At 30.3% G+C, this 13,690-nt stretch overlaps 1 protein-coding gene across 1 annotated transcript; it reads right to left on the bottom strand.

Annotated features, from left to right (window-relative positions):
* Positions 1 to 1,333: 1,333 nt before the first annotated feature.
* LOC102613589 (coumarin 8-geranyltransferase 1, chloroplastic-like) lies at positions 1,334 to 7,973 on the bottom strand. Its single transcript, XM_006465098.4, has 11 exons — positions 7,766 to 7,973; positions 6,343 to 6,659; positions 5,887 to 5,970; positions 5,739 to 5,813; positions 4,636 to 4,725; positions 4,036 to 4,137; positions 3,690 to 3,785; positions 3,513 to 3,584; positions 3,023 to 3,118; positions 1,770 to 1,875; positions 1,334 to 1,657 (listed from the first exon to the last, which is right to left on the bottom strand). The coding sequence occupies exons 1-10, from the start codon at positions 7,827 to 7,829 to the stop codon at positions 1,834 to 1,836; spliced, it is 1,038 nt and encodes a 345-aa protein (XP_006465161.2). The 5' UTR covers positions 7,830 to 7,973; the 3' UTR covers positions 1,334 to 1,657; positions 1,770 to 1,833.
* Between the last annotated feature and the right edge of the window lie 5,717 nt (positions 7,974 to 13,690).

Raw genomic sequence — 13,690 nt, 5'->3', positions numbered from 1 at the left:
GATCTCTTTATCTTGTAATAGAGATGACATTCTTATTTTATTTATACTAGGATATTAAGCTTACTAAAGGATGGAAAAAGACTACATTACACTTAATATGTTTAAATGGGAAAATGTCCTAGAATGTTTGGGGGTATACCATATGTCCTTATAAGCTAAAACAAAGAAAGGGGTTAAGTTTATAGCTTAGGAAATAAACATAAACATAGTTAATAGAGCTATTTTTGGGATATAGGATCTAATTCTCATTTAGATAAAAGTCACACAAGTATATTTTTCTATTTAGATATAAATGTTTCAAAATCTAACATAAGTTACAAAAATCAAATAAGCAAAATTAAAAAGAAATTATGAAATTAATAAAATTTCAAATTTCTAACATTTAAAAAAATGCCCTTATATTTATCTTTAATTTTGATGGCAAGAATGAGGGGTTTTATAAGAGGGGTGCCAGTAATCCAACTTTTTTGGTCAGGGATAGCTTTGATACCATCTATAATGACCAACCCACTAGCAAGATATTGTTTGCTTTGGACTTCACGAATCCGTTTAGATCTGAATTCGAATTTGGATGCAAATGCATCCGGAAATCGCATAACCTACTCCTAATTATTTTTTAATTAAATTATTTGTTAAGTTAAAATTAAATAAAAAATATATTAGTTAAATAAAAAAATAATGTGATTAATTAAAAAATATAAATTGAATTAAATTTAAAAATATATTGAGATCCGCATTATTTTATGTGGATTTGTGGTGCTTTTATAATTTTATTTTTGGGTTTGTGCTGGAGTTAGATTTGAATTTATATTATTCTTGATGTTTGATTTATGTTATGGTACTTTTATTTGTGAATTTATGTTGTTCTATGTTATCCTAGATATTGAATTATTAATTGTTAAATTATGAATGGATTTTATTTGATATTATTAGATAACTTGTTGAATTTAAAATTATATTCAAAATTTTTTAATTTTAATCTATACGGATCCAGATATCTAGAATATTCATCCACATCTATGCGGACATTACCTATATTTGGATTTGAATCCGAATTGATATTTTCACATTTGGATTCGCGTCTAGATGCATAATTAGTCACTACTTGCTGCTGCAAAGCTGACAATTCAGAGTAGACACGTGGATGGGTAGTAATTTTGTCAAAACAAAAGGCCCTTAACTAACTACGTGGATCGGTAGAAATTACTGAATTAGGACACTCATTCAGTTCCTTTAAACAAAAAGATTTATTCTTAATTAAATACGAAAACATATTCTGTTAGATTCTTTGCAACATCAACTAATTAAAAAATTCTAAACTATTTCAAACGTCAAAGGAAAACAAATGATTTTATCATAGAAACGTAAGCTATGATAGGGTTTATACTCCATAAAATATACAACAATTACTTTAAATTGCCCAGAGCCACAAATAACGTTGATTAGTACTACTGATATATCTCTCAAAGAGACCTCTGTAAGTCCTGAGCTCATTGCTGAAGGTTGAAAAAAAAGGGGAAAAGGTACAAATTGATTTAACAAACAAGTTCTCCTCATTTCGTAGAGGTTAACAAAAATATATTCTATAAAAGCAACGCGCACGTTTCTCTCCTTCTCAGCGTACAAAGTGCATAAGGAAGAATTCGGTATAATACAACTGCAAAAATATGTTAATATATGTATATATAATAAATCAGTAATCTCGATCTAAATAATGGAACGTGCTTGGATTTAATTCAACAACTACGCATGTAAGTAAAAGTACTTGCCTGGAAAATAAATATAAAAAAAGAGTACGTTGATTTGGCATTGGAGAGATCAACCGTTTGGGCTTTACTTCCACAAAATGAATCCGAGTACAGAGTGGCCTATCATCTGCAAGTAAAAGAAAATCTTAATTAGTGATAAAAAAAAATCGCATACAAGCGCATATATGCAAGGTCAAAATTCTCGGATATATTAATAAAAAGTGGGACATTGGCAACCCCCAAGCAAATACCTCACAATACCACTTTTCTTTGTTAACCCCAATAAATTTTTGAAATAATATAAAATTCTGTTAACAACTCCATTAATGACAAAAATACCTTCAATTAAAATTTATTTGTATAAATCTCATTCTTCAATTCTTTTATAATTGTTAAACCCAAATTCAACAGGGTTCTTTTGGGTATAATAAACCTTAATAGTAAACACGTTTCAGAAAGCTGTTCTTCATTATATCTGAAATTTTCCTTAGTTTCATGCTTATATGGATGCTTGCCTTTGCTTCATTAGCTACTTTTGCTATCATAAGAAATATGAAAATTATATTTTAGTGAAGGGAAATCTTGAATTGTATGATCCTACAATACCTGTGTCACAGTCACACAAAACTAAGTAGTTGTCTTCTTCTTATTAGACTTCCTTCCTGCTCTGTTTTTGTATTGTTTCTACTGCCCTTTCCTCATTTAATAATTCAGGTTCTTCTTTTAAACGGATCTCGCTTTGTACAGAATTGAAAGGATTATTTTCGGTGCCTTTTGTGCTTTAGTTGATAATACAAACTTGCTTCTTCTTTTTCTTTTTAAATTGTTTTTTTCTATGACTTTTATTCATCTTTTATGGGTGTGGTTATATTAAAAGACTAAATATTTGTTTCACATATAAGAGTTGAAGGCGGTATTGTGAATGATGGGGTCTGTGATTAATGTTTGAGTGTTTTACACATCATATTTGAGATTGGTTAAAAATTCTTTTCCTTTATCATCTCCTTCAATTTGCATGACTATTTTCTCCTAAATTTAAAACTCTTAACAGTTTAAAAAATAAAAGAGAGTTTAAAAGGAATGTCTGTTCGTTAAAAAAAAAAAAAAGAACGGAATGTCTGTTTAAAGAATTTTTAGCAGATAAAATTTATTTGACTGTTAGGTGGTTTTAATTAGAAACTGCTAGGTTAACGTTGTAAAATAAATTAAGGGGCTTTTAAGAGGTATTTGGAGGGGTGCCAATTAATAGTCCCACCCATTAATAAGTTTCTTACCGTTACAAGTTTGCATAGCAGGATAGGTGAAAAAACTCCAGCTAGTGCAGCACTTGCATAAGCCATTAACAAGATGCCAGTAGACATCGATAACACCTTTAGCAAACAAAACATAATTAGTTAGCCAATTGTAATACTGTTGTTGAGATTCAGGTCAAAGAAGAAGAGAGAATGAGACTTTGTCCCTCATGTGATTTTGTTCCCACCACTCGAGATCTCTACTAAATTTTTAATTGCTTATTATATTTTCACATTCGAAAATGCTTTTTTGAGACCATTGCAAATTAAAACTAGTTAATTTGTTTATTAAAAGGCCAAATTTATCATTTAACAATGTACTTTTTATTTATGATTTTAACACTAATGATGAAATAAGACATTAAAATTTTATTTAGTAAGGACCTAACTACAATGTTTTAGAAGGACCAAAATATTATTCTTTAAAAAAAAAAAAAAAAAAAAGAGACTGTAAAGAAAATTTTTCACTCACTCTTTCTTTTCCTAGAATAACAGGAAGTGTTCGAATGCCAGATTTCTTGTCGCCCTCCACATCAGGTATATCCTATTGCAAAACCGAAACAAGCAAATTATATGGTGCTGATGATGAACATGAGATAGCTTTTTCATTTTTTATAAGTTAACATATGTATTCAATTTCTAAAAATACCTTGAGCAATGAAAGTACAATGCTGAAAATCGCTGAGAAAGCGACAGCAAATAGTAATGGTTTCGTGAACACCACAGGTCTACCAAGCACATATTTCTGCATGCAGGTATCAAATCCAATAATTTGATTAGTTAAAAATGTAATCAAATAATGATGTAAATGTGGCAATTGCGACCAAAATACGATGTGAAAGAGCCACTGGGCATAACTCGGTAGGCCTTAAAGACTCTTTGCGCCCGCGTACAGTGATCATCCAAATTCAAGTAATGTATATGAGGTGAAGCATATAACTTATGATTACTATACATTTTTCAAAAAAAAAAAGACTAAAAATAAATACATATACCTGTACGTGTAGGAAGGAAGGTAAAACATTATTAATTCCGTTCCCAATGACAATGGCCACTGCAGCCATCAATGGACTTGCCTTCCATCGAAGAAGGGGAAGCTGCAAACTCGAGAAGAACAATTAGATGAACTTAATTTGAAATAATTCTGGCAGTTATATATACTATTATTCCAAGGTTAGAGAGAAATTAACCGAGACAAAATTAGCCAACAAAGTGTTGGCTCCACTAGCAATGGAGTCCCCTTAAGTGGTTTGACTAGATTTGCTCCCCAGTTCGAGTCGCAGGGAAGTCGCCTTTGTTGAGAGAACCTGTGCCTCTCGGTTTGAGCGGGGACTTCTAGTCTGGGTTGTGGTACGGGCTTAAAGGTGCCTCCCACAGTTGGGGCCCTTCCCAGGATACCTCGTGATTAATATCAAAAAAAAAAAATTAATATTAAAACATGAAGTTGAATGGAAAAGCAAAAATGCTAGATCATAGTAAGTGTTTAAAGTGAATTGACTTCTCATAGACTGAAGCACTTAAACTTCCGCTTTCGATTTTTATTTTAGTCTCCAAACATGTATGTTAATATAGAGAGAACCAATTTAGGTGCTTACATGGATGGAATAAGCGGCTCCAAGTATGCACCGTAGGATGAGGGCGATAACAAGTGGTGGAGATCGAAGCATAACCCCCATGGCCAGACTCTGAAAATTGAGATCAAACAATTAAGGGTTACATATAATTTTGCAGTATGATTCAAATTAAAAGCAAATTCTTCCACGTTAAAAGAACACTTAAGAATAAAATTAAATGATGCGATTACAATATGCAGACCTAATTGTTTCCTCCGATGGGAAATTAACTATTCATGATCTGGACGAAGGGGAAAAAATAGTAACATTAAATTTCAATCTAATTTGTGAAATACAATAGGTAACTATACTTGAATAGATGAGCTAATTACATCAACTGTGGTAATTTAAGATATTTGGGATATAATTTATAAAGTAGTCTATGTGAAATTAATTAAGATATAATATTATCTTTTTGTTAACATTATAAAGTTACGCCATGAACTCTAGAATTGTTATTAGATATATGGGTGGATTAATTAATAGGCTACAATCTCTAGAGAAAATTATAAAAAAAGAAGATTTTAAAAAATTTATCAAATATTTTTTTAATGAAATAAGTTATTTTTGGTGTTTCAACTGTGATTCTAAACGAGACCTAACTCATACTTCAAGATTACTTCAAAATCTAGGATTGCTTCAAGTTTAACTATTTAGTATAGAATTTATTGTTGTTTGCAGGCTTGCCTTTTTTAACCAATCCTTATCATGTGAAAAATGTAATAAGAGTCCATTCATGCATAATTTTGGTTTTAATATAGTATAAAATTCATAAGCCTAAATCATATTCAAAAGATAGGTCATAAATTGAGGCTTGTCCCAAGATTGTATATTTAATTGAAGATCAACGGATAAGTAGAACTGCTATTAAGATGTCATAACAAACATATATAAAAGTGTATATCATATGAAGCACACATATAGAAGCTTTGGTTGGCAATTGCAATTGCCTCTCCTATTGAAATGTCTCCGGAAACAAGCGGGAGATTAGGCTTGTTAACCTTTCACAATGTTAAGTGGATTCGTTAGCAAAGTAAGAAAAACATATGAAGCTAGAAAAACGCAAAAAGAGTAGACGGAAGTACCTTGTCTATAGCAATATCCGACAATTGGTTTATGGCAACCACAAAAATATTCATCATTATTGTGGGCACTATGGGCTGAAATATTCATAAAAATGTAATTAATGTCGTTCAAATAATCTTAACAAGTAAGCCGACACTTTAAGTTTACCTTCAATACTTCAATTAAAAATGTGGGAGTCAAATCAGCAAGACTTTGAATTGGAAGCAAAGAAGATGATAATATCCCTACAATCTGATAAAATGAAAGATAAAAAAGTTAAATTTGACAAAATTTTAAGGAACTTAATTTAAGTCATTATATAACACAACCTCTATAAATTAATAGTGTTGGGATCATATAAAATATATTAATCAAAAGATATATTAATTGACTGGTAAATAAATAGTCTATTAATTTATAGTGTATATTTACAATTCAATGAATATACATTTAATCAATTAAAAATTTATCGTACTTTATCAATTTAAGGATGACAAAATAGTTTTGGAGAAAATAATTCTATTAAACCACACGGCTTAATAACGTGCCTGCATTAAAAAATGATAGTACCTGCACCTAAGAATAATAATATACTTATATATCACATACTATAAAGCAACTCACAATGCTAGTCCACGCATAGGGACGGGAAAGACGATAGAATGCATCTAACTTTTTGGTCAAAAAATCCAGAAAGCTCGTCGAAACAATATTCTCATTCTGGGATTTTGTTGCAGAATCATCTTGTAACGCCATAGGAACTGTTGATTTTTTCAATGGTTTGTGATATCTATTCATCATATCCTCATTGTTTCCAATTTTATTATTGGTTAAACAAAATGAGCTTTGTATGGAGCCTTTGACAGAGTACTTGTTGCTCTCCCTTCTATTTGCCAAGCCATATATTTGTGTCAATGGCGACTGGAATGTTTTAACAGTACCTAAAATGGCCAAAAGAATATAAAATTTATCCCATATATTATTAATTACACATATAAATTCACCATTCCAGGGGGAAAAAAATCATCTAAGTGTTAGTTTAATTTAGACATTATTGAAATATTAGAATGAAGCTTAGCAGCAAGTATCATGCTTACAAACTATATAAGACAAATCATAGAATTAAATATTTGACATGTTAGTTTTTTATCCATTCCATTTAACAAACAAATTATTATGGCCAGATGATAAAATCAACAAAATAAGATAAGAAGAAATAATTTGATTTAATTTAATTACTTTTTTATAATTTTAATAAGAACCATTCTATAATGCTGTTATAAAAATTACAACATCAATAATGCTATATATATGTACCATTAGATTTAATCAATAGATCACAAACTTGAAGTTAGTTAGGATAATATTTTGATTTCAATTGTTTAAAAATTTATTTTATCAATCATAGTATCAGTTAACATATTTTTATTAAGATTAAATAATAAAAAGAACAAGTAAATTTATCTAAACTTCAACATTTTTTTTAAAGCTATATGTATTTTAATATTAACACAACGCAATCTTAGTTTATCAATGTATTATTATTTCTTCTTCACCAAAAAAAATTGGTAGATTAATAAATATTGTCACAATCGATTCAACTAGATCTTAGCAAATGAGTAATTTCCAAAACAAAAATAAATGACAAAAGAGATATGTATTAACATTGTTGTTAAAAATTAAATAATTCATATTTATTTTGTAGAAATCTAAATTAGTACACATATTTGCATATTTAATTTTTAATTTTGTTCATGATTTAGAAAATTGTAATAAACTGAATAAAATGTAAAATTATATTTATCAACCTGCATATTAGCAGCAACTTGAATATTACCTATATCTACTAAATTAAGTCAATGGTGGTAATTAAAACATTTAATTATAAAGATCAATATAAACCTATTATCAATGCTGTTAAAAGTAATACAATATCATAGAAAAATCCTTTCAATAATAAAGAATTTAATTAAAAAAATAAGTGTTCAGATTACGTTTTAGGATGCAAAAAGCCTCAACAGTGTCAAAGTTTTAGAACAAAGCTTACCATTTTGCTGCAAAGGATGGTATTTCAGAGAGAAGCTTGAACACAAATTCATTTGAAGCAGCATGATGATTTGCTTCTTTTCCTTCTTCTTCACTGTGCAATATATAATTTTTATGCAGTGAGATTGACAAACTTTAAATGATCAAAACACTAAATATATTATACATGTCAGTCGAAGCAACTAGAGACGTCACTTAGGTTTTGAATAGTTTTGAGGTGTTATATATGAAAAATAATTGAAGCAATAAAATAAATGTTAATAAGATGCGATGAATATGACTTTAAAGGACTCGCCTATCTTGCAACAGTGGCATCATGCCACCGTTTTTGTCATTTCTGTGTAAAATTTCATGAAGTCCTTTCACTTATTCTTATTTAAACTTTGCTTCACAAATATTAAGTTCATTTCTCCCAAACCCGTGAATCCTTCAGCGGCCGATCAACGGCCAATCGGCTCCTCCGGTGGCTGTGGTTGGTCAGAAAAGACAGAGGAAATTGTGGAGAACAAAACCCAAGTGGTGGCGTCACCGGAAATCGGAGAAACCGCGGCGAATTGAAGCGGGGATTCTGTGACTTTTCACGGCTTCGATCGGTAGCCTTTCGAATGCTTTACAGCGACAAGGATGGCATGGAGATGATCGGCGTCGCACGAGCTTCCGATCGGTACCAACCTTGACCGGTGGAGTAGCCGGAAACGGAAACAAAATCTGGGTCGGGTTGACCCAGTTATTTTTGCGACAAGGATGGCGTGGAGATGACCGGCGCCACACGATCTTCCGATCGGTACCAACCTTGGGCGGTGGCGTGGACGGAAATGGAAATGAAATTCCGGTCAGGTTCGCCGGTGTTTGTGATAAAGAGACGGGTATTGTGATAAAGGTGCAATATAGAAGAAAAATGTATAAATAGAAAATAGTATAAGGTGCTAATTATAATGTTTATATGGATGCAATAGAAATTAATTTAATATTTATGAGGTAAAGTTTAAATAAAAATGAATGAAAATGGTTCAATGAAATTTTACAACACTATTGGCACAAAAGACAAAATCAGTGGTACGGTACCACGGTGGTACCGTAGCTAGATCCGACTTTAAATCATAACTTTGACAAAAGAAAATAAAGTGATTACATATTGCGTGAAATAAACTAAACTAAACTTTTCGTCATACAAGCGTGAGCAACAAATGTTCACCAAAAACTTTAAACTATACCTTTCAAACTACTTATAATTATGCAATTACAATACCAAAAAGGCCCTTAAAATTGGAGTCTATTTTGCATTCCTTACAACTGTGATAAAACAATTTTTGAAAGAACAGAAATATTTTTGTGGGTGTTATGGCAATATTACTTCTTGAAATACTTGTAGTAATTTTTATTATAATATTTATTACAATTTAAATGCATTGATTTCATGGCACAAAGTTCGATGCTTTTCTGAAGTAGCGCTTAGGGTGCTATCTGAAAATTATAATTATTTTTTTGAATTCCAAAATAACCTCCAAGAAAATATATTATATTGAAAAGTTCTATTTTATCGTAGGACAAGTATGTCATTCTTGTAGATTGCCAAAATCTCTAATTTTCCTTAACAAAATTATCCCTCATTCACCTCTTTTTTATTATGTAATTGCTTTTTGTAAAAGACAAAGCAGAAAAATATTTTAGTAAAAAAAATGCAAACAATTAAAGTCAAATATACAACAATAGAATAGACTAAAGAATGATTACGATATAAACCTACCACATTTAACTCAATACATGTGCAATAAATGTTACATATGAAAAAAGAACATCAGATTTGAAACTAGAAAAAAGATTTAATTTTTTGAGGCAATTGAAACATGAAAAAACCAAACTCCAAACATGCACCATGTGACATAAATATGAAACCTAATATTATAAATAATTAATGTCAAATGTATGAATGCAACAACATATATCTAACATGATTATGACGTAACTATACAATATTTAACTCTATACATGTACATATAGGGCTTCGTCCTCTATATGTAAGCACCTTGGTCATGCCGCTAAGGTATGGGCGGACCCAATTAAGGCCCAGGAGGGGCTTCAGCCCCCGGGCCATTAAGTTTTCTTTTAAATGTACCCCAAGTCCTTTTCGAAAATGTTAGATAAAAAAATTTGGACATATTTTTCATATATTAAAAGACTTGTAGTTCAATGGTAAGAGTGTTATTTAATGGTTTCAAAACTTTAGTTCAAATCTCATTAGCCACATTATTTTATTTTTTTAAATATTTTGTGGAAACTACTTCGAAAAATAATATTTTCATGCATTTAAAATACTACTTATTTTCTCGCATTTAAAAATAATAATTTATTACTATTATTATTTAGAATTTAAAAAAAGTAATAAAATTTGATTATATAAGACTTAAAATGTATTCAAGTGAACATTAAAAAAAATCTAAGTTAAATAAAATTTTTTGAACTAAGCCCCCCCTCATTTTAGTTTCTGGGCCTGCCACTGCGCTAAGGCATGGTATGTGACCAATCCAAGGCTTCGTCCCCAAAGGCCAAATGGGGAGCGTCAGAATAGAGTGACACCTCGCAAGGAGTCTAAGACTTTTTAAGATTTGAAGAAGCAAGACTTGATGCTACTCTTTAAGACCTAAAGAAGCAAACTTGGCCACCATGGCTCGAAGTCTTGAGGAGATTTTGCCGAGTATTGGTAGGCGGTGGCATGGTAGTGTAGTGGTGGGTCGCTACCGCGTTTGTCAATTTTGGTGGCTGTTGGCTAGTGCTGTGGTGTCGTGACGATGACTTGTGACAGTGGAGAGAAGCTTGACGTGGTGACGTATAACGGAGGCTTGACGGCGTGACAAAGAGGCTTGACGCAGTGACACGTAACTGAGGCTTGACGGCGTGACAGAGAGGCTTGACGCGGTGATGCGTACCGAAGGCTTGACTGCGTCACAGAGAGGCTAGAGGCTTGACACGATGACAGGACAATGTGAGATGTGAGCCGGTGTTGGAGCTCTAGATCGAGAGCAGTGACGCCTCTCTTTCTTTCGAAGTATTGTAATGTTATTTGTTAGAGACTTAATTAGGTAGAGTTTGTTTTTTTTATCTGAAATCTTAATATGTCTGAATTTTTTTAAAATCTGAATGGATATCAATACAAAAATTTGAATGACATATTTATTTTTCTTTTTTTAATATCTGAATATAAGTGGCATCTTGTTTGTTTTTACAATAAAAAACATCTTAAACTTACATATTTGACATTTATGTCCTTGTAAATTAAAACAAAAAAAAAAGATTATTGGATTTTGTAGTTTAGAAAATAAGTTATTTTACGGAGATATTTTTAGAATATAATATTTACTTCTCATTCATATGTTTTCCCATTTAAATAAAAGTCACAAAAGTTTATTTTTTCTATTCAGATGTAAATGTCTGAAAACTAGACATAAGTTCTAAAAAACAAACAAGCATATTTTAAAAAAGATCTGAAATTAATAAAATTTCATATTTTAGACATTTAACAAATAACCTCTTAGGTTATGTTTTGGGAGTTAGGATTAAGTGTCGGATTATATTAACTTTCGGATTAAATATTTTATGTTATGTTTGGCAATTTTGTTTGGATTGGATTAGGGAGGACTAAATTTAGTCTTTAATTCATTGGATTAACAATTCCAATTTATAAGCGGGTTTAGATGGGATTAAAATTAAAGAAAAAAAATTTATTCATTTGCAATATTTCTTTTGTATGTAACACCATTTTTTATTTATCACTTAAAATTTAATTAATTAATTATTTTATTTTATTCATGATTCACTTAATTTTTTTTTATTTTGTTATAGTCTAATTAAATTGGTAATTTTATTCCAATAAAATTAACTATTTAATAATTTATTACAACAATTGATTGTATTAAATTTAGTAGTCACTAATGAAATATTAAAAATAGTCATAAAAATTAATTAAAGAATTAAATAGTTTTATTAATTTATATTGGTTTATTTATAATCATCTAAATGCATATCTGTAAGGAGAGTTCTGTTAAACTGAATCTTTCAAACTGAAAAGGATTTTTCTTAAACTCTTTTTAAAGTAATTTTTTTTATTAAAATCTTCAAAATACTTGATTTTTTTTCTAAGGGCTATGAACATGAAACCCTAAACTTGCAATAAAATAAACCATTACAAATAATGCACCAATAAATATGAAACACAAATCATTAAACTTGGAACCAAAATAAGTTAAAACTTGGGGCAATACACATGAAACATATGATCATTAACTTGCAACCACGAAAGCTTTTCATGTTGTCAACCAACAAATGTTAAACATCTACCATTAATTATGAAACCATTATCATTAAACTTGAATCCGAAGCAACTTGAAAACTAATTCAATAGACATGAAACATTAGACCATTAACCTTCAAGTTTAATGGTTGTGCAGATATGAACTAATAAATATGAAAAAACTACCATTAAGTTTGCAATCTCGATCATCAAACTTGGAACCATTTTAAATTGAAACATGGGCCAATACACATGAAATATGTGATTATTAACTTGCAATCTGTGAGCATTTCATGTTGTGGACCAACAAATATGAAACATATACCATTAATATTGAAACTAGGACCATTAAACATGATGCCGATGGAATATGAAACTTAGGTCAATAAACATGAAACTTTGGATCATTAACCTGCAACCCCGATAAGTGTGAAAAATATTGACCAATAAATATGAAACAAGTACCATTAATCTTAAAATCTGAATTATTAAGCTTAGAACCGAAGTAAGTTGAAACTTAGACCAATGCACATGAAATATGTGATCATTAATTTGCAACCCTGTGAGCTTTTCCTGTTGTGGACCAATAAATATGAAACTTATACCATTCATATTGAAATAAGAACCATTGACTTGAAGCCCACCAAACTTGAAACCTAGGTCAATAGACATAATATATTGGATCATTAACCTGCAACCTCGATGGGTGTGCAAAATATTAACTAATAAATATGAAACAAGAACCATTAATCTTGAAATCTGGATCATTAAACTTGGAGCCAAAGTAAATTGAAACTTGGACCAATACACATGAAACATGTGATTATTAACTTGCAACCCCATGAGCTTTTCATGTTGTGGACCAATAAATATGAAACCTATATCTATTAATATTGAAACGAAGACCATTAGACTTAAAGCCCACCGAACTTGAAACCTAGGTCAATAGATATCAAACATTAGATCATTAACCTGCAACCCTAATGGTTGTGCCAAATATGAACCTATAAATGTGAAACAGTAACCATTAATTTTGAAATCACGATCATTAAACATGGAACCAGTTTAAATTGAAACTTGGGCCAATAGATATGAAACATGTGATCATTAACTTGCAACCCGGAGAGTTTTTCATGTTATAAACCAACAAATATAAAACATTTACCATTAGTTTTGAAACATAGACCATTAAACGTGAATCCTACGTAAATTAAAACTTAGGTCAATAAACATGAAACTTTGAATCATTAACTTGTAACCATTACAATCTTGCAAATATTGCACCAATAAATGTGGAACCGCTATCATTGATCTTAAAATTGACATCATTAAATTTGGAACTAATTTTTTATTATTATGTGACCTAAAATAATACTAAAATAATTATTTTATTATTATATTTATTTTATTTAAATATAATATTATTTATTATTATTTAATTACTTTAGGGGGCTTGCTGTTAGAAAATTGATGGGTGAAGCAGACACGTAGCTAAAGTGAAATTTGAAGAAAATAAAGAACAAGCACAAAAAAAACACTAGGAAATTACATGGTTCGGCTTTTAGCCTACGTCCACGGGCGAAAACAGAAGGAAAATATTATACTAGTGAAAAGCAGTTACAAGTATTGTAGTATTTT

The sequence above is a fragment of the Citrus sinensis genome, chromosome 7, assembly GCF_022201045.2.
Source record: "Citrus sinensis cultivar Valencia sweet orange chromosome 7, DVS_A1.0, whole genome shotgun sequence".
In the NCBI taxonomy this organism is placed as follows: Eukaryota; Viridiplantae; Streptophyta; class Magnoliopsida; order Sapindales; family Rutaceae; genus Citrus; species Citrus sinensis.
Note: the sequence above shows the minus strand (reverse complement) of the source record. Positions and strands in the feature narration are given on the sequence as shown.